The sequence below is a fragment of the Myxine glutinosa genome, chromosome 10 (assembly GCF_964187855.1).
Source record: "Myxine glutinosa chromosome 10, kmMyxGlut1.1, whole genome shotgun sequence".
Lineage (NCBI taxonomy): Eukaryota > Metazoa > Chordata > Myxini > Myxiniformes > Myxinidae > Myxine > Myxine glutinosa.
The window spans coordinates 66,925,822-66,947,363 of NC_136270.1; the positions used below are offsets into that span (position 1 = coordinate 66,925,822).

Consider the following 21,542-nt stretch of genomic DNA (forward strand, 5'->3'; position numbering starts at 1 on the left):
ACTACATTTACAGAACCAGATAATTATGAAGAAAAATAGAGAAAGAGAAATTACAATTTCAGCTTACCAATACAGTAAATACTACAGCTACACCATAACGGAAAATAAGCTAATTCAGCAGTTTCAGCACCAAAAAAAACAGTATTACTGCCAAAAGGAATAAATGGAGTAAAAATGATTGCGTTTAAATCGAGTGAAGGGCCGAAAAGAGACCAAAGGAAAAGCTAAAACCAGTAAAGGTTCTTCTTCGTCTTCACTACCTCTTACTCTTCTTCTTCATAAGTTTAGTCGACTGTTTCTTCTTCCTTTTACTCTTCTTCTTCTTCGTCGTTACTTAAATCTCCATTAAATTATAATTGTTCATACTAATGTGTTAATAAATCAAGTAATACTTAATTTTAAGGCTTTACATTAAAAAAATAATTGAAAAAAAAATCACTATAATAATATAGAGAACATTGTGTATTATGAAAGATTTAATAATTTCAGGGTGTTATTTTCACTCCGGTGACGTGAAATATCGCTTTACGGCACTGTGTGCCCTTGGCCGGTTTACGGCTTCTCTGAGGGGACGTCCGGCGGGTTTTGTGTCTGTGGAGGAAGTTCTAGCTCGATATTAGCGGGACGCAGGCATGCTTGGTATCGCAGCACGGTTCGGGGCCTTTTCCCCGTACGCCTCGGCCACGTCGAGCGTGGTGGCCTGCAGCTTGCGACCGTTGGCCGCAATTCCTGCCAAGGGCGAGACGCCTGTCATGGATCGGGCCCCGGTAATGGAGACGAGCTACGCTCTCAATGCTCTGATTCCTCGCCGTACGCTTCGAGGCACATCCCGTCTCAACAGTAAGGAAGTTCATTTTACCCCCAACCTGACATTGATGGTGAGCTTCGTTGCTCCAGGTGCTGAGAGACTGAACTTGATTTGACGATACAGGTGTTAAGCTAAACACTTCATTGGGATTTTGACCAATTACTGTTAATGTTATGAGCTCGAGTTTCGACTGTGTGTGCACTGTGTCGTCGTTTCATTGGGAATTTTTGTTTATTTCACACGGACAACTAAACGAAACCTATTACTATTTCGTGTTGCTGTATTAGCCCGTCCCCTGTGGTGTGTGGTGTGTGGTGTGTGTGTGTGTGACTGTGTTTGAAGTTTTGAATCTATATAAATAAAACACAGTTTGTGTGTGTGTATGTTACCGATAGACTCCTAAACGGAGAGGCTCACGTGCTTGATATTTGGCATAGACATGGCCATTGAGCCTGGGAAGGACATGGCCTACCTAAAAATATTTGACGAGATCCATATTTTTTATTCATATTTACCTCAGCGCATTTCAGCGAAGAACATACACGGAATCTCAGCCGGTGGCAGCGCAGCTCGCTGATTCGCTCAGAGCGATCACGTGATGTTCCATCCTCGCTGCCAGACCACTGAATGGAAAATATATAGAATGACCATTGCTATTCACACCACATCGGTGGAGATGCAGCTACCGGGCGCCATCTTGGTTGGCACTCGATGCTGGGCGATGGTGATTTCCGTCACGCGTTTGCACGTAATTCAGAGCGAAAGCGATTGCGTTTTTTCACCTTTTGTGCGATCGTGTTTTGTGTCGATTTTGTGCGATATGAATTAAACATCTTTGAAACAGCTGTGAAACGTCTTTCCACAACCCTTCCGTAACCGATTGGAGCAGTTTATTGCCGCTCAAAATGGCATTTTAACAGTTGTCTGGCTTTTAAAATCTGGGACACGTTCAAAACAAACGAGATCCGCGAAGCGAGTTGGTCGAGTCGTGCTAACCAAGATGGAGACACGGCGGCTACACTTTTCACGGGGTATGAGCGTTCTATATATTTTCAATTCAGTGCGCCAGACTCGCTCACGCATTTGATTTGTGGCATAGGCATGACCATTGGGCCTTCACGGTGTAATTTGTGCGAGGCTTTTGTCCGAGTGAGCTTGAGTCGAAAGGGCGAATGTACGGGTTGGGAATGTACGGGTCTCCCTTCCCCCGCCCGGCAACGCCGGTACTGGAGGGCGTCACAGGATCGGTGAGTCTCCAAAATCCGCTTCGTGCTGTTGTTGCGAACATGCAGGACGATGTCGCAATTGTTGTGCTGCTCTCCTACCATGAGAACTGTAACGTCATTGTTGACTGGCCCTCCCCTTCCTCCCCTCCCCTTCCTCCCCTCCCCCCTCTCCCTCCCCTTCCCTCCCCCTTCCCCCTCCCCCCTCCATCCTCCCCTTCCCCCCTACCCTTCCCCCCTCACCTTCCCTCCTCCTCTTCCCCCTCCCCTTCCCCCCTTCCCCTCCCCTCCCCCCTCCCTTTCCACCCTGCCCCTTCCCCTCCCCTTCCCCCTCCCCTTCCCCCACCTCCCCCCTCCCCTTCCCCCACCTTCCCCCACATCCCCCCTCCCCCTACCCCTTCCGCCCTTACGTGCATTACTTACAAAAGGACCAAATTATAGAGAAAATAAAAGAATAAACTGGAATAAAGCAATGGAACTTACAATGATGGGATTGGGCGAATGGATGAAAGAACAAATTGATAAACATAAAGTACCAGACACACAAATGGCTTTATGGTTGGAGGAGGTAGAGAAACATGTGAAAAGGAGAGTTGTTGATTTGAAAAGAAAAGTTCGAATCAAAAATCCAAAGGCAATTTTAAACAATCCAGAGACACGTGGTTGCTTAAGGCAGCTTCAAACACTATGTTATTGTTCCAATTGACAAAGCAAATAATAATATTGTATTTGTATGTAAAACATTCTACATTCAAACACTTTTGGAAGAATTGGGCTTAGACACGGGAATTTCAAAGACCTACAAAATAAGTAACGACAAGAAAATAGACTTGATACAACACCATACAAATCACTCAACGGTGAGAAGACTGTTAGTTCCGGATAAACACCATAAATTACCGAAGAAAACACGAAGAAAAATTCATTTACTGGATCCCAAAAATGCACAAAAACCCTTGTAAGATGAGGTTCATCATCGCAAGTAGAGAATGTAGTTTGAAACCTTTGTCGGGCAGTATTACAGCGGTGATGAAACTAATCTATAAATGCTTTAAAAACTACCATGAAAAAGTGAAGTTTTATTCTAGGAAGAAATTCTGGATCATTGACAATTCCAAACCGGTAATCGACAGTGTCCACAACATTAATAACAAGGGAAAGGGAAAATGTTTATCAACTTTTGATTTTTCCACATTGTACACAAACATTCCACATGATAAGCTAGTAACTGCATTGGACAGAGCAATATATAAAGCATTTGCAGGAGGTAATAGAGTATACATTAATGTATATCAAAACAGAGCACACTGGTCTGTAAAGGATAATCAAGATTCATGCAGTTTTTCAAAAAGTAAACTCAAAGAAAGTATTCGATTTCTGCTAAACAACGGTTTCTTTACATTTGGCAACAAGATACTCCAGCAGACAGTGGGCATACCCATGGGTTCAGATCCAGCCCCTTTCTTTGCAAATTTGTTTCTGCACATGTACAAGTTTGATTGGGTCCAGAACATGTGCAGGAATAAATTAACAACTGCACGAAGATGCGGAAACATCTTCAGGTTCATTGATGATTTGTTGGCAATTAATGATGGATTTATATTTGAGCAGCTTCATGATGATTTATATCCAAAAGAACTTGAATTAAAAAAGGAAAACCAATCTTCCACTTCAGTTTCCTTTTTAGAATTACAAATTGACATCCATAATAATAAATTTCACACCAAATTATTTGATAAACGAGATGCATTTCCATTCCACATTGTCCGAATGCCTTTCTAAGACAGCAACATTCCCAAAAAGCTATTTTATGGTACGGTTGCAGATGAAATAATTTGGACTGTAAGAGCAACCACACACAGTTCTGAACTGGTCAATAAATTACAACAACTAGTCACATATGTTAGTGCAGGGAGCTACAGTTGGTAGAATAAAACAAGTTTTCTTTAAAATCACAAAAAGGCACCAAATCGAATTAGTAAAACACAATATGGATATTAAAAATATTATTCATGAGATCTTAATGTAAATACAGTACAATATAAAAATTAAATATACTACAAATCAATGTTGCTAGGAATCCGTGGTTGCTAGGATACGGCAGCATGCAAAAAACCGTTATAGGTGACAGTTTGAACATTCGAAGTACAGTTTGATAGAAAGGTAGGTGGTGTGGTCATGTTGGTTGGTAGATTGATGTATTTAAGGGTAAGATGTGAATGATTTAATGATATCATATTATCGAGTGTGTAAGGAAAGTTATAAATCTATCTATATATATATAAAGCAGTAAAGTATGTTTGCTTGTTTGTTTGTCCTCTTATAACTCGAGTACTACTCATCGCAGAGTAAAACCAAAGGCATATTCGGAATCAGTACGTCTCAGAGCAACTACAGCACACCTTAAAATTTAAAAAACTTCGCGTTTTAAAATTATGACGTCATCAGCGTATTTCGGAACGTTAATTTTTCAACTTCATATTTGGAATCAGTACGTCCCAGAGAAACTTCGTAACGTTAATTTTTCAACTTCATCCGATTGACATGGGACCAACGGCATGTGACAGAGAGTGAAACATTTATTTGCTGACAATGTCTTCCGACTTCCGAGTTCGGAATGCGGGACCAATGCCATTTGACAGGGAATAAAAAATAAATGCGACATTCAATTGACGACAATGACTTCCGACTTGACTCCCCCCTCCCCCTCCCCTCGCCCCTCCCCCTCCCCTCCCCCCTCCCTCCCCTACCCCCTCCTCCCTCCCCCTCCCCCCTCCCCTCCCGCCTCCCACCCCCCTCCCATCCCTCCCCCTCCCCATCCCCCCCTCTTCTCCCATCCCCCCCTCTTCTCCCATCCCCCCCTCTTCTCCCATCCCCCCCTCTTCTCCCTTCTCCCCTCCCTCCCTCTTCCCCCTCCCCCCCGTTCCCCTCCCCTCCCCTCCCCCCTCCCCTCTCCTCCCCCGCCCGGCAATGCCGGGTACTTCTGCTAGTAAATGATAACACATTAAATCCCATTGCGAGTAAAGTTGGAATAAGTGATGTTGCATTGATGGGTTGACTGACTGCTTGGACGCAACTGAGGTTGTGGATCTACTGATGTACCATCTATTGATGTGGATCCATGATCGAGGTTGTGGATCCGCCGTTTGGAGAGGTCCTGGGCTGAAAGGATCGAAACCTCGAGGAAGAACGGTACCCAGCTGATCCATGCAGTCGGGAAACGAGTCAATTGCTTACAGGTTAAGGTTCTTGCTTTAGGCCAAAAATAAAAAAAAACATGTTTAGCGTCCTGCCTTTTTGAAAAAAAGGAGGAGGAGGCACCTTTTTTTTTTTGCTTTTTCCAAAATGGCCACCAGGCTCATATTTCCCAACATGGTCGCCTGCTTTTTTGTTTCTTTAGATTTGAAATACATGTAGAATGTTTGGGTCTTGATGATCTGTGTTGACAAAATACAACATGTACTGAGTAACATATTAATAAAAGACTAGTAAAAGAGACCATTTCACATATTTGCATACTGTACTTTGTTACCTTCGCAAAAGCGGAAGGTTATGTTTTGATCGCTGTGTATTTATTTGTATGTCTGTGTGTGTGTGTGTGTGTGTATGTTATTCGCATAACTCAAAAAGTATTCAACCGAATTGCATGAAATTTGGTGGGATGATTGGTTATTATACGGGACACATTTGATTAGATTTTGGGAGCAATCGGGTCAAAGGTCAAGGTCAAGGTCACGAAAAGGTCAAAATCGTATTTTTGTTGTTCTGTTCCCTACACTCCCATGCCAAGTACAGAACAGTAGCTGCGGCGAAGGTATGCGCTCTACCGAGTGCCCGTTCTAGTTTTCTTTTGTTTCTTTATACAGGTATACAAAAAAATTAGATGAGATTTGCAAACAATATCTTACCTATTTTATTATTACAATACAAGTCTGTCTCGAAATCAGAGCATGTAGAAATTACAGCACGCTAGCACGCTAGCGCTAGCGCAAACATTCTATAGCACGCTCAGACGTTTTGCTAGTCTACAACAACCAGCCGCATATTACTGCCGGACCTGTATGTACGTGTATCACAGACGGGATTATTTTGTGTGAGTGGCCATGAACAATTATGATGGAGACTATCAAATCGAGAGTGAGCAAATTGATTGATTGAAAATTGGTTTTTGTTGCTGCGATAACTTGAGAACGGCTAAAGGGATCTCAGTCAAACTTGGCACATGTATGTATAATGATGTAAAGATTTAGTGATTAGATTTTGGGGTCAAAGGTAAAATCTGTAATAGGTCTATAACTTGAGAACGACTAAAGTGATCTAGTTCAAACTTGGTACAGGTATGTATAATTTGTAAAGATTAAGCGATTAGATTTTGGGGTCAATAGGTCAAATGTCAGAGTCTGTAATAGGTCTATAGCTTGAGAATGGCTGAAGTGATCCAATTCTAATTTGGTACAGGTATGTATAATGATGTAAAGATTAAATGATTAGAATTTGGGGGTCCCAAGGTCGAAGGCCAAAGGTCAGAGGTCATGTCAGATAAAAATGTGAGAACTTGTGAACATCTAAAGGGATTTAAATTAAAACTTGGTGCAGGTGTGTATGATGTTGTAAACATGAATTGATTAAATTTCGGGGTCAATAGATCAAAGGTCAGAGGTCATGTGAGGTAAAAATGTGCTAATTTGGGCACAGCTGAATGGGTTTAAATCAAATGTGATACAAGTATTATAATGAAGTAATAATGTGGATGGAGGCATATCAGTCGACGTCGAAGAGTGCCATTCTAGTTCATTCTAACATGATTGGTGTGTTGAGTTATATTGTCGATTTGCATGAATCCAGTCATGGTGGCCATCTGTCTTTCATTCTTGCCTTTAGGTATTGATTGGTATCGAGATGGATGGTTACTTAGAGATTAGGGTGCCAGCTTGGGATCGTAGGATCCTGCGTTTGAATCCCGGTCAATCGCTGAATTAACGCCGAGGGGGTTGACTCAGCCTGTCATCCTTCCGAGGTCGGATAATTGAGTACCAGTTCACTGGGAATTCCCTGTGTGTCACAAGTCGCGACTAACAGGGTTGATGGCAGGAAGGGCATCCGGCCGTAAAACATTGCTTCAAAAAAGGGGACCGCCGTGCCCGAAAAAGGCCAACCCCCGCCCTGCGGGGGAAAATGGCCTCTAGAGGTGGTTCTAGATGGATGGTTAATTGCTGTATGTATATCGATGTCAGTGTATGGTCATCTATATGTTGTTGTATGTTCTTGCCCTTCCTAGCCCGCAGTTCAGTGCGGTTTTACCATGGGGATGTCAAATTCCCTGACTACAGCGAGTACCGCCGTGTTGATGTACAAGACTGTAATAAATCCTCCCAGGTATGCCTTGTGTATTTATTTTCCTTCACATTAATTACACTGTCTTGATCTTAATGCGGTGAAGCCGCTCAATATCTGGCTGTCTGTCTTGCAGCTAGCCTGGTGTTGGCTTAGCGGTCAGGGTGCCGGCTTGGGATCCTAGGATCCTGGGTTGGAATCCCGGTCGATCGCTGAATTAACACCAGGGGGGTTGACTCAGCCTGTCATCCTTCCGAGGTCGGCAAATTGAGTACCAGCTTGCTGGGATGAATGATCCCAGTGTGTACCCCGGTTTAGAATAGGTACACCGTATCCCTGCGCATCGTAAGAGCGTGACCAAGGGTTGGCGTCAGGAAGGGCATCCGGCCATAAAAACATTGCCTCAAACAGGGAACCATGATTGTCATGGGGCCCGCAAGGCTAACCCCCGCTCCAGCGGGGAAAATGGCCTTAAAAAAAAAACGATCATTCATTCATTCATTCTGTCTGTCCGTCAAAAATGAAAAAGAACCTGTCTAACCCACCGTGTTTAATTCCAGAGTGTAATTCTAAAGGGTTCTAAAGGTTGGAAAGATAATAATCGATTTACTTGGTTGGAAAGCTGATAATCAATTTACTTGGAACTAAAATTTGTTCATTTAATCACAAACTTGCCTGTTTCAAAAGCCTTTCATATTTTGAAGAAGCAATATTGGTTTTTCATGCAGCAGTTTGAAGAAAACATTTATGATTCTACCAAAACAGGAATCCCTTAGAAAGACGTGGAAGTAGCACACAGAAAATGTCAACCACAGCTACGATGACAACAACTCGAATGGCACTCAGTAGAGAGCATACCTTCGCCAGGTGAACAGTTTACGTTTTGTATCCCAGAGTAGACCAGAAAATCACAACACAGAATCGCATTTAATCAAAATCATCCGTCCACAACTTTTTGAGATCCTGCTATATATCGTTTTGGCCCGATCACTTAATGGTGAAGAATCACTTTAAAAATTCTACTAGCTGGATCTGGATCCGGATCTTCACCAAAATTGAATCGATTCTTCCTTGTCACACACACAACCTGTCCAACAAGTTTCGTCCAAATCGATCCATAACGTTTTGAGATATCCTGCTATGTATCGTTTTTGGCCCTATCTCCCAATGGTGAAGCATCACTTAAAATATAAATAATTCTCATATCCAAATCCATATTCAGATCTTCACCAAAATATTGTAAATATTTAGTAAATATTTTGTACACCAAAATAAATATTGGCACCCTTGCACTTTTTTCAAATAATGCACCATTTCTTCCAGAAAGTTGTTGAAATGAAAAAATATTTTGGTATCCACAAATGTATTTCTTTGGTTTGCAGTGGAACAAAACAAAAAAAGCTGAAAAAATTACTAAATCTTGGCTTATTCCACACATAAATCCTCAAATGGCCCGGGCAATATTATTGGCACCTTTTAGAAGTTGTTGGAAATAATTAGATTTCAAGCAGGTGATTCTCCTTTACTTTGGAATTGAATTCACCTGTGGTGAGTTACAGGTGCCTGCAACATTTTTTTTAAATCACTCATTCATCCAGTTTGAATGGAGAAAAGGAGTCATTCTGCTGTTTTGTGTCACTGTGTGTACTGCAATGACCATGAAGAAAAGAAAGAAAACCAGAGAATGGTCTGAGGAGGTCAGACACAAGATTGTAGCCAAGCATGGACAATTTCAAGGCTACAAGTCCATCTCCAGAGACATTGATGTTCCTGTGTCCACTGTACGCAATGTTATCAGGAAGTTTAAGGCCCATGGCACTGTAGCGAACCTCCCTAGACGTGGCAGCAAGAGAAAGCTTGATCGAAGATTGCAGCGAATGATTGTTCGAATGGTGGAGAAAGCACCTCGATCAACATGCCAAACAGATTCAAGCTGACGTTCAGACACAAGGTACGACAGTTTCAACTCGCACCATCTGTCACCAACTCAATGAAAGGGGGTTCTATGGTAGGAGACCCAGGAGGACCCCACTGCTGAGAAAGCCTGACTGGCGTTTTCCAAAACACACCTGAACAAGCCAAAATCCTTCTGGGAGAATGTCCTGTGGACAGATGACACCAAATTAGAGGTTTTTGGTAAAGCACATCATCTCTATGTTTACAGAAAACAAAATGAAGCCTTCAAAGAAAATAACACCTTCTCGAGAGTCAAACATGGAGGAGGTTCAGTGATGTTTTGGGGTTGCTGTGCTGCCTCTCGCACTGGGTGCCTTGAATGTGTGCATGGCATCATGAAATCAGGAGATTACCCAGGCATTTTGGAGCGCAATGTTCAACCCAGTGTCAGAAAGCTGGGTCTCACTCGAAGGTCATGGATCTTGCAGCAGGACAATGACCCTTGTTTGACAAGGACAAGTGTGTTTGCACACTTCAAAAAGCATCCAGGAATGGTTCAAGACAAAACGCTGGACTGTTCTGAAGTGGCCAGCAATGAGTCAAGATCTAAATCCCATTGAACACCTGTGGGGAAATCTGAAAACAGCAGTTGGGAGAAGGCACCCTTCAAATCTGGGAGAACTGGAGCAGTTTGCATAAGAAGAGTGGGCCAAACTGCAGTAGAGAGGTGTAGGAAGCTCATTCATGGCTATAGGAAGCGCTTGACTGCAGTTATTTTGTCCAAATGTTGTGCCACCAAATATTAAGTCTAGGGTGTCAATAATTTTGTCAATGCCATGTCTTTTTATTTTCTGAATTAAAAGGATATATTAAGTTCTGAATCAAAAGCAAAGGTTCTGTAATATTAACAGTGAATAAAGAATTGTGGAGACCAAATACTTTTGTCAATTTCAACTTATTTTTAGAGAAAATTGGGAGTAATTTGAAAAAAGTGCAAGGGTGCCAATATTTTTGGCCACCAATGTATACTTGGCTGTGCCAACATGAAACAGCTAACTCAGAACGAGGTAACAATCAACATAGTAAGGGCATTTTATGAGATATTTCACAAATCTGTTAACTAAATTGTTACCAAAACATTTCTTCACCAATATGTTTGTAAAGGTGTGTAATAACATTTGTTAAAATGTTGAAGTTCAACTCCCGTGGGAAACCCAGAAAAAAAGCTGTTGAATTCGGGTACCGAAAAATTATTTTCGAGAATTTTTATTTTTTTAAATCGGCCCTTAAGTAACTTGTGAGGGGTCAAATAAGGGTTTTTCATGATTCTGAGTTTATTGTTAACATTTATATTTTCACTTTTACATTTACACACAAAGTAGCTTTTATTTCACATACATATATAATACTCAAGAGTTATTTCTCATTCACAATGTCAGAAGTTTCAACAGTCATTACCTTCGCAAAAGCGGAAGGTTATGTTTTGATCGCTGTGTATTTATTTGTATGTCTGTGTGTGTGTGTGTGTGTGTGTATGTTATTCGCATAACTCAAAAAGTATTCAACCGAATTGCATGAAATTTGGTGGGATGATTGGTTATTATACGGGACACATTTGATTAGATTTTGGGAGCAATCGGGTCAAAGGTCAAGGTCAAGGTCACGAAAAGGTCAAAATCGTATTTTTGTTGTTCTGTTCCCTACACTCCCATGCCAAGTACAGAACAGTAGCTGCGGCGAAGGTATGCGCTCTACCGAGTGCCCGTTCTAGTTGTCTATGTCTTCTTCAGACTCAACAACATCATGACTGCAGTTTCTGCATGTAATGCCATTACAGACTCCACAGGCCGAGATGCACGTGACCCCATTCTTCTTGCAGCTGCATCGCCGGTTGCTGCAATCTCCATGACAATGCTGCAATCTCCTTCATGAGTTGACAGTACAGCCGTGCGCCCTTGGCATACTGATGATGGCCTGCAGCGGCAAAGATGTGAAGCATCTTGGTAACAATGCAGGACAGATGCCCATTGTGGTCTGCAAGTCGCTCGGTTCTGATAAAGACCTTGATCACATCTACCATGTGGTGGTACTCCACCCAGAGTGCAGGTGTTCTTCCTCCTTTTGCGAGTCGTTTGAAGGTTTCGTCCAACCTTTGCTCAAACACTGGCACTACTGGGTCTGAGTGTCTGGCTCCCATCTTCCCATCAGCCACCTTCTCCATGAAGGTCTTCATGTCACCACGCTCCTCCTCAGTGAAGGCAAGTTTCATGATGTGTTGATAGATGGCTGCATCGATGAGGAGGTGAACACGGATTGCCTTGTCAAAACATCCTCCATCCATGATGTGGTTGGCTGTCGTACTTCCAGGATAGATCAACTGGATCACATCTAGTAGTCCAGAATCTTCCATGATGTTACCCATTGATCCAAGATAAGACTTCAGCAGGTGAAAACCACCCAACCTTGGAATGACGGGTAGATTTGCCTGCTTTATTATATTCACAGCCTTCAGCCAAATCGGAAGATCAAAGGTCACTATAGCGACCCCAGCGCGCCGTATGCACTCTTTCAGAGTGGTGAAGATGGTGTTGAGGTCATTAGGGTCTCCTTCAATAACTGGGAGGAACTCAATCTGTGCGCTCTGCTTTGCATCATTAGCATGGATTCTCTTCATCCAGCCATTCCAGTTGGAGTGTGGGAACTCAGGATCGTTGGCTTTGATCACCCACCCCGCTGCCCAGAGTGTCACCTGGAGTGAGGAGTGGCTGATCATGAGCCAGGGAGGAGGAAAGCTCAGCGAGGGGGAGAAACATGATCGCGTTCGTTCCTATCTGTTTCCTGTTCGTAAATGGAATAATCTTTACTTCAGTTCCTCTCAGGATCTTAGCTTTGTCGAGTGCCTTCAACTTCACCCGGGGGAAAGCTGCTGTTGTCTGTGGATCTGGCAAAGGTGGTGCCGGAGAGGTGACTTCGATCCAACCCATTGAGTGAAAGGGAGTGTTTCCGTGAATAGAGACAATGTTTAAATCTATATTGTCTCCAACAAACTGAGTGACTGCATTGTTTGTTTCCCCAACCTCCATAAAGACCACCTGATCATTACTTGACAATTCACTTTCACTGGCTGGCACTTTGGCTGTCATCACTGATTGATCCTCAAGCGCAGCATCAACCGCAACCTCATCATTGATCTGTTCATCGGTTTCCTCCACAATGGTGTCAAGAGTGCCAGAAGTATCTGGAACATCATCTCCACTCCTACTATTAAGGAAGCAGTATTTGTAGTTTTGTGTCTCCGTGTAAGACTCGGTGTATCCCAGCCGGTGGAACTTGTTGAGCATCCATTTTGACCCAAATCTATGATCAAGTTGTATGGCAAGCCCCATTTGGTGTGGCAATACTCCAGACCGAGGTCGACAGGCCTTAATAAAATTCTGCCCCCAAACGGCAACTCTTTCGTCTGTCTTGACAATCGGTCTCAAGAACATCTGAAGGCTTGCAGGAACAAGTGTCAGCTGACTATCGATGTCAGTCATACTGTGTGTGGTGGGGTATGACTTTGGACCTAAATCAATCAAGGCAATATCATTGGATATGAACTTGAGTGCCGTCTTTATGATCTGAGTCTTCTCATCTCCATGGTCAAGATTAGCATGATGCCCTCGCAGAATATTGTCGGTGCCATCTTTGAGACAGAGTACATCTGCCCTTCTTTCCTGTGTTGTGAAATACAAGGTGTCTTCGTATTTCTCTAGAAGTTTTATCTTTAGCCAATGCTTTGAATAAGAAAGGCTCTTCTCTGGTGACTGATCAAACTCCTGCAGCTTTTCATGGTCTTGGTCCATGTTCATTACCCCATGCTCTAATTCTGAGTCTAACCATTCGCAGAATTCAATAAAAACTGCCTCTCGCTCCTCATCAATACTCCTCTGTCCTCTCTTCCTTTTTCCTTCCTCATCAGTCTTGGACAAACTGTCACCTCTCGCAAACATAAGTTTGCATCGCAAATGGTACAGTGTTTCTTCTGCTACCAAGTCGTTGATCCCTTCCAGGCGTCCAGTGACTTCAGTGCCCCAGTCATCCCCGCGACTCCGTGCTGTCTTCAGCAAGCTTGCCTTCAGTGTATCTGCAGTCAAATTATCTGGCACTCTGTATTTCTTTCTAGCTTGTGCTGGATTATTTTTGTAGAGCTGGGCTGGTTGGTTGCAAAGAATGCATACATCCTTATACAGGAGGTCAACTGACTGTGATCTTCTAGAACTGCAGCCAGTTCAGAGCCAGCCAGCCAGATCCAGAGTGCAGCCAGTCCAGAGCGCAGTAGTGAGTCTTCTCTTCAACTTTGATGACTCTTTCTCTGCCTTTGATGCTTGAGCTGACTTCTTGGTGGTTGCAACAAAGTTGTTGTACAGATCATTTTTACACTTCTGGTGGTACCTCAGTTTTCCTTCCTTTTGAGCCTCCTTCATACGTTCCACAACAGTAACATTTTCGACAGTTTCTGCTTGTTTCAATAAAGTTGAGTATCCCTTTGGAGTTGCCTGTATGAGCCTTTCAGCTGGTGTATCCGAGCGTGCACAGATGAAGCAATTGAGCACAGGTGGAGTAACGTCTTCATCCATATTGCTAGACTCCATGTCCTGCAAAGTAGAAAATGAGATATATTTAGAAATTATTTTTCCACAAAGTGTCTGTGGTGAAATATAAATGTTAACAATCGACTCAGAATCATGAAAAACCCTGATTTGACCCCTCATAAGTTACTTAAGGGCCGATTTAAAAAAAAAAAAAATTCTCGAAAATATTTTTCGGTACCCGAATTCAACACTTTTTTTTCTGGGTTTCCCACAGGAGTTGACCTTCAACATTTTAACACGTGTTATTACACACCTTTACAAACATATTGGTGAAAAAAATTTTTGGTAACAATTTAGTTAACAGATTTTCATATGTTTCCCTTACTAACAGTGCTTGATTACGGTAACATTTTGCTTTGAAACCCCCAAAGAGATACAACATGACTATTCTATAGCTAGAGCACATCTGATTCATACACAAACACATTTCTACCACACACACTCGCAAGATGTTGTAATTACTTAATGTCATGTGACAAAATATCCGAGTTCTTTTCAACAAAATAAGAGTTTAAATTATAATGTTACCAAGCATGTGATGGAATCATTGTTGTTATCAAATGACAAACTGTTGATGGACATTAACCAGGTTTTTTGTAACCTTGAAGCCCTCTCATGATTGAATGTTTACACTCTGCCTTGTAAATGGTCAACTTTTAATACACTGATATATTGTCCTGAAGATGTCTGCTGGTGAAAGCTTGGAATTGTAACACAACATCATCCTTCTCACCTCTTGCATTCTAGAAAAGCAGCGAATCCCGTAAAGCATTTACCTACTTGATGTCAGGAGGTGCGGCGGTGGCCTCCGTATACGGAGCCAAGTTGGTGGTAAAGCATCTGATCGACTCTATAAGTGCCAGTAAAGATGTTCTTGCCTTAGCCAAGATTGAGGTTTCTCTCAAAAATATCCCTGAAGGCAGGAACTTGACGGTGAAGTGGCGTGGGAAACCTGTGTTTTTGCGGCACCGCACTGCGGCGGAAATTGCTTCGGACGACGTGAGTATCCGCGTGAGAGAATGTTACGGATTCTGCCCTAATTATTGTTGGTATTATTCTTATTGTTGGTTCTCAGTAAGGGTTATTGTGGTTAAAAGGTTTAAAAGCGCTCCTGGTAAAATGTGGCCGGAAATCGGATGGTGACCCGGAAGGAAAAAGGGAGCGAGGAAGAAGAGTGCGTAAGGCGGAGGAAAAAAAACAAGGCGTTTGGGGGACAGCTCCGCACCGAGCTTGGTCGAGCGTCCATGGAGAGGGAACTTTGAGTCCTGGAAAGGAATCTCGTGCGATCGTTGATACCGCTGGTGTCGTGGAAAAGCCTGTGAAGCCAGGTGCAGGTGGGAGATTCCGGAGAATCTTCGCCTAGCGGCTGCGACCCGGGGAAGAAGATACCGCCCTTCCGGGGACCTCGCGCGTTGTTCGTGGACCCTTGATTAGTCGCGTCCGCTGGTCCAGCCCTCCGGTGGTTTGCCGAGGATGTGGGTGCGCGACAGCGGCCTTTGAAGAATACGGTGTGGTTCGCGATCGCACGGTGTAGGTGCACGTTTGGATAGCGTCTTTGGGGATTCCTCTTTCCACCGCCAATTGGGGTTGGCTGGGACCACGTGACGGTCCCCGCCATACCTACATCTCCGTTCCCGCCTCATCGCCATCGCCTCTACGCCGGGAGCACCGTTGTGTGCTAGAGACATTGACAAGGGCTCTGCTTCAGTCCCTGGGGGTGCCGTGAGTCTGAGCTGGGGTACCATCTTAAGATTGGATTGCAGGGGTGATTGCCCCCATTGTTTTGGGTGCTTTTTGGTGTGCTTTTAATATAATATTTGTTCATAACCCTTGGTGTGGTTTCATTATTGATTTGATTGTTTCATTTGATGGTTTCATTGAGAGTTTCATTATTGATTAATTTCCACAAAGGATAACATATTTTTCTGCCGGGGACCCTCTCGGGGTTCGGAGGTTTACCGAGACCAGGGGATAGGGGAGGACCCCGTAACAGAAATCAACACTCGATATTTGCATATTACGATCAATAAGCAGTTTTTTACCATAAGAAACTGCTTTGGCATCACCAACTCTCTGTTAAGAGTATAGCACATCAGAATCCCCCAAAATTAACCTCATTGTTTGAATGTTGTGCTTTGCCAAATGTAGTATTGTTCTCTGCGCTATTTCGTGCTTTTTCTCATCTTTTTTTTATTTTTTTTCTTTTTCTTAATACATGGGATAAAGCTCGTAATAGAGCTCACACACACGCACACACGGACATACTGATGAGACAAACACTTAACACAGCCAATGAGCTTGGGGGAAGTGCCGTCACTACCGTCACTTCCTGGGATACTCTGGGTACCAGCAACGTCATAACAATGGCACCGCTTTACTCACCGTACTCAGCGGAGCATTTCCTCAAGAGGCATTTCCTCCTCCCCATGCATGTCAACTGATGGGGATTGTCCGTGCTCTATCCTTTTCAAGCAAGGAAGCAGCACGTACCATTTTAAAAGTCTTTGGCATGACTTGAACCGGTCCAAACCGGATGAGTGTCTTTTAGGAGACACCATCTCATTACTGAATGGCCGTTGGCTCTCAACGGGAGTTCATCCACCCTTTGCCTAGTGTTGTTTTTGGTCCTGGCAGAGTGTCACAGCTTCCCCATGAGCAAAGCCAGTGAGGGGTGTTGGTTTAGACAGCGACAACCCGACCATGTGGCAGGTAGCACTGGGTTACATGTTACCACTGGCAGTCCCAAAAGACTGACCTGACCCCATTAAGTACCCTTGTTGACGAATTAACAGATTGTAGTTAAGCAAGAGCCCAATTATTGTAAATATGAAGTGGTACATCTCAGAAATTTTGGTTCATCATTCATAGAAATGTTCCAGGTTTATAATTGAATTGGAATATGCTAGAGTCAACGGCTAAGGTGAGGTACCTTACCTAGTTTATTTCTGTCTTGGGATTGAGGGAACAGCTGTCGGATCGAATCAATCAGCCTGTTTGGTAAAATTTTGACTTGCGGTTTGAATTTTGAATGCATCCATAAACATATGAAGCAGTGCTCCTTGAGCCCTGAAGTAATCATATTACTCGTATGTATCTCAGAGATTTGCTTTTGCAGTCCAGTAGTATCCATTCTATTTGGTTCAATATGTGTAAGTTTTTGTAATAACAGTATTGCTTTTGTCATCCTCCGACCCACCTTTGCACCAACGATCGTTCGCAGGTTCACCCGTCACTTCTACGCCATTGTGAGGATACCAATGACCGTACCGTAAAACCCGAGTGGCTCATAGTCGTGGGCATATGCACGCATCTCGGTTGCATCCCAATCTCGCACGCTGGCGAATATGGCGGATTCTTCTGTCCGTGCCATGGCTCGCACTACGACTCTCTTGGCCGGATCCGAAAGGGACCTGCCCCCTTGAACCTCGAGGTCCCCTTATACGAGTTTGTTGACGAAAGTACCGTTGTTGTTGGTTGAGAGTTATTGGAATTTTTGCTTCTCCTCTTCATCGATTTCCTCAGTTGTGTTATTGTTGCATAATATTAAATCGTGATGTCCCACTTCACCACCAATAAGTAAATGGCGTGGCTGTTTGTTTTTTTCCTTAACATTGTCTTTCAATCCAACATCAACAACAACAACAACAACAACAGGCATTTTAAGGCCATTTTCCCTGCAAGAGCGGGGGTTAGCCTTGCGGTCCCCATGACGATGTTCTCCATTTTGCCCTATTTTCTGCATCTCCCCTTGTTAACCCCCTTGCCCGCATTTCTTCTTCGACCATCTTTAGCCAAGTCTTTCTCAGTCTTCCCCGTCCTCTACTTCCTTCTACATTCATTTCCATCACTCTTTTCAACCAGTCACTTTCATCCTTCCTCAACACATGACCAAACCATCTCAACCTGTTTCTCTTCACAGCATCCATCACAGGCTCTATTCCCATCATCTTTCGCAATTCATCATTTGTCTTCCTCTCTCTCAACGATACTCCACACATCCACCGAACCATTCGCATTTCCACCCTTTCCAGCCTTCGTTGCTGCTCTACATTCATTACCCATGTCTCACTCCCATAAATCATAACACTTCTCACACATGCAGCATACACCTTTCCCTTCAGCTTCAATGACACTCCCCTCCTCGTCAGCACGCCACTCAGTTCCCGAAACTTCTTCCATGCACACCTCACTCGAGCAACCGTTGCCGAGTCTGATCCACCTTCTCCATTCAGCATGTCTCCAAGGTGACAAAATGTTTTCACACCTTCCAGCTTCACGCCATCTCCAAGATCCAACTCAACATTTCCTCCATTGGCAGCTCCCTCTGTGCACACCTTACACTTGAATGTAGCTGCCGCACTGGTTAATGACCCTCTCAGACCACTACATTTTTGATGAACCCACTCTGACACCCTTCCTGCACACAGCACACGGCCACTTCCCGGTTCTTTCCACCTCACCACATGCTTTACCACTTGCCATCACCTTCGTTTTTCCGATATTCACCTTCAGACCTTTTGTCTCCATACAATCCTTCCACTTGTTCATCTTCTCCTTCAGTCCATCCATACTTTCTGCAATCAACACCAGATCATCTGCATACAACAACTCCCACGGTAGACCCTCCTTTACGTTCTGAGCCAGCACCTCCATCACAGCTACAAATAGTAGTGGACTTAGTACCGACCCTTGATGCACTCCCACCTTCACCTCAAACTCACCACTGTTCCCGTCCTTCGTCCTTACACCTGTGCGCGCTCTTTTGTACTTTGCCATCACGACTCTGATCAACCATTCCTCCACTGCTAACTTCCTCAATACCCATGTCACTACTTCACGTGGAACCCTAACGAATGCTTTCTCCAGATCAACAAACCCAAGAAACAACTTCTTCCTCTTCTCCATATACTTCTCTTGCAACTGCCTCACAATAAAAACCACGTCTGTCGTTCCTCTTCCTGGCATAAATCCAAACTGCATTTCGTCGATCTTCACTTTCTTCCTTATCCTCCTCTCCAACACCCTTTCCAATACCTTCATTCCATGCTCCAATAACTTTATCGCTCGATACGAGCCACAGTCCAGAGGGTCACCTTTCCCCTTGTATAGAGGGACGATGGTACTCAGTTCCCAAACCACTGGAATGCGGCCTTCTTTCACCACCAGATTACAGATCTCTGTCATTCTCTTCACACCCCAATTTCCTGCTGCCTTCAACATATCTCCCACAACTCCCATCGGCCCTCCCGCTTTTCTACTCTTCATTGCTTTTATCGCTTCCTCAACTTCCTTCTCGGTTATCTTCTCTGCCGGTCTTAAAACTGGGTTACTCTCTATGTTGCCATCCCTTTCATTCTCTGCATTCAACAGTATTTCCATATATCTCTTCCATCTTCCTTTAATTCCATCTGGGTCCACAACCAACATCAATCCAACATCACTATATATATATATATATATATATATATATATATATATATATATATATATATATATATATATATATACATACATATACATACATACATACATACATACATACATACATACATACATACATACTAGCTTGGCTCGGCTCACTATGCTCGCCTCACCACGCGTCGTTAGAGGAACGGGCTTGTTTTTGCTGAGGATAATGACTGTACCTGAGTTGCTGTGTTGTCATGATTTACACCAATCATAATACAAACAATTATTTTGCACAAATTTATTTGTAGTGTTTGTGATATTACATTTTTATAAACAACCAGCAGAAGTATCCGGTGTTGCCGGGCGGGGGGGAGGGGGGGGATAGCGATTAGGGGGGAGGGGAGCAGGGGTGGGGGAGGGGGGAGCAATTTAGGTTTAAGATTTAAGTTTAAAAGAAAACAATTTAAAAAAATAACCCCTCAGCATATACATAGGGGAGGGGTAGGTGCAGACTGGAAGTTTGGGACGATTACACCTCACCACCAAATAATTGAAAACACCTCACCACCAAGTAATTCAAAACACCTCACCACCACGTGATTTAAAAACACCTCACCACCACGTGATTTAAAAACACCTCACCACCACGTGATTTAAAAACACCTCACCACCACGTGATTTAAAAACACCTCACCACCACGTGATTTAAAAACACCACCACCACGTGATTTAAAAACACCTCACCACCACGTGATTTAAAAACACCTCACCACCACGTGATTTAAAAACACCTCACCACCACGTGATTTAAAAACACCTCACCACCACGTGATTTAAAAACACCTCACCACCACGTGATTTAAAAACATCTCACCACCACGTGATTTAAAAACACCTCACCACCACGTGATTTAAAAACACCTCACCATCACGTGATTCAAAACTACCACCACGTTATTAAAAACACTTCACAACCACAGAAACAAAAGTTTCAGGTAGTAGTTCAGTGACAACACACACTGCCCAGATATGTAGCTAAATAGATAGGTACCTGAGTTGCTGTTTTGTCATGGTTTACACCAATCATAATTCAAACAATTATTTTGCACAAATGTATTTGTAATATACGTGATATTACATTTCATAAACAATTGAAGTTGAAGACTCGAGTTGAATTTTTTTTTTTTTTTCAAAAAATATTTCAAAAATAAATTCAAAAATATTTTTCTAAATTTTTCAAAAATAATATCCTTAGGACATACACACGGGAGAGGTAGGTGCGTACCAGAAGTTTGGTACGATTTCACAAAAGTTTGAGGGAGTAGTTCAGTGACAAGACAACACAACGCAGACATTGTACATATATATATATATACGTATACACAAAGAATTAAGTTAAGCACCCCCCCCCCCCCCGTTTTTTTACAACCTCGCACATTACAAGTTTGTTGTCGTCAAAACAGTGTAATATACCCATGATATTGCTATATTTTCTGGAGAAGTGATATTATGGTCACATAAAAACATAACAATCATGCCGTTTTCAATATTTTATTCTGAATAATTTAAGGTGAAATTTTTTGGGAATTTTAGGCATATTTTCACCTCAATTTAAGTATGGAGCTATAGGTCCATCACGGACAGTGTGGATGACGTTTATGTTTTCTAACGTACAGTCATTGTTCTGAGAAGACCTCTAGCGATCTTTGCGTCAATAACGTGTGTAGGACCCACGTGATCGGATCACTGACTCAACCCTACGTCTCATAGACCCTGTAAGCCGTCGTATGCGTTGCTGTGGCAGGTTGTTCCATTCCCGATGTAATGCACGTTCCAATTCATCCAGATTGGCTATTGGAGGGACCATCTTCGCAATTTGTCGTCTCAACATGTCCCAAACGTGCTCGAGGGGGTTCAACCTGCCACAGCAACGCATACGACGGCTTACAGGGTCTATGAGACGTAGGGTTGAGTCAGTGATCCGATCACGTGGGTCCTACACACGTTATTGACGCAAAGATCGCTAGAGGTCTTCTCAGAACAATGACTGTACGTTAGAAAACATAAACGTCATCCACACTGTCCGTGATGGACCTATAGCTCCATACTTAAATTGAGGTGAAAATATGCCTAAAATTCCCAAAAAATTTCACCTTAAATTATTCAGAATAAAATATTGAAAACGGCATGATTGTTATGTTTTTATGTGACCATAATATCACTTCTCCAGAAAATATA

General features: G+C 43.1%; 1 protein-coding gene across 1 annotated transcript; it reads left to right on the top strand.

Annotated features, from left to right (window-relative positions):
- Nucleotides 1-102: 102 nt before the first annotated feature.
- Nucleotides 103-17,476, top strand: UQCRFS1 (ubiquinol-cytochrome c reductase, Rieske iron-sulfur polypeptide 1). The gene is made up of 4 exons (XM_068126830.2): nucleotides 103-840; nucleotides 7,310-7,407; nucleotides 14,643-14,894; nucleotides 17,116-17,476. Exons 1-4 carry the CDS (start codon nucleotides 633-635, stop codon nucleotides 17,371-17,373), a joined length of 816 nt encoding a protein of 271 aa, XP_067982931.1. The 5' UTR covers nucleotides 103-632; the 3' UTR covers nucleotides 17,374-17,476.
- The last annotated feature ends 4,066 nt before the right edge of the window (nucleotides 17,477-21,542 follow it).

Coding starts and splice junctions, on each gene's coding strand:
- UQCRFS1 (XM_068126830.2), top strand. CDS start 633: ATGCTTGGTATCGCAGCACGGTTCGGGGCCTTTTCCCCGTACGCCTCG. Junction 841..7,309: donor AGGCACATCCCGTCTCAACA/GTAAGGAAGTTC, acceptor TGCCCTTCCTAG/CCCGCAGTTCAGTGCGGTTT. Junction 14,895..17,115: donor CGGAAATTGCTTCGGACGAC/GTGAGTATCCGC, acceptor GATCGTTCGCAG/GTTCACCCGTCACTTCTACG.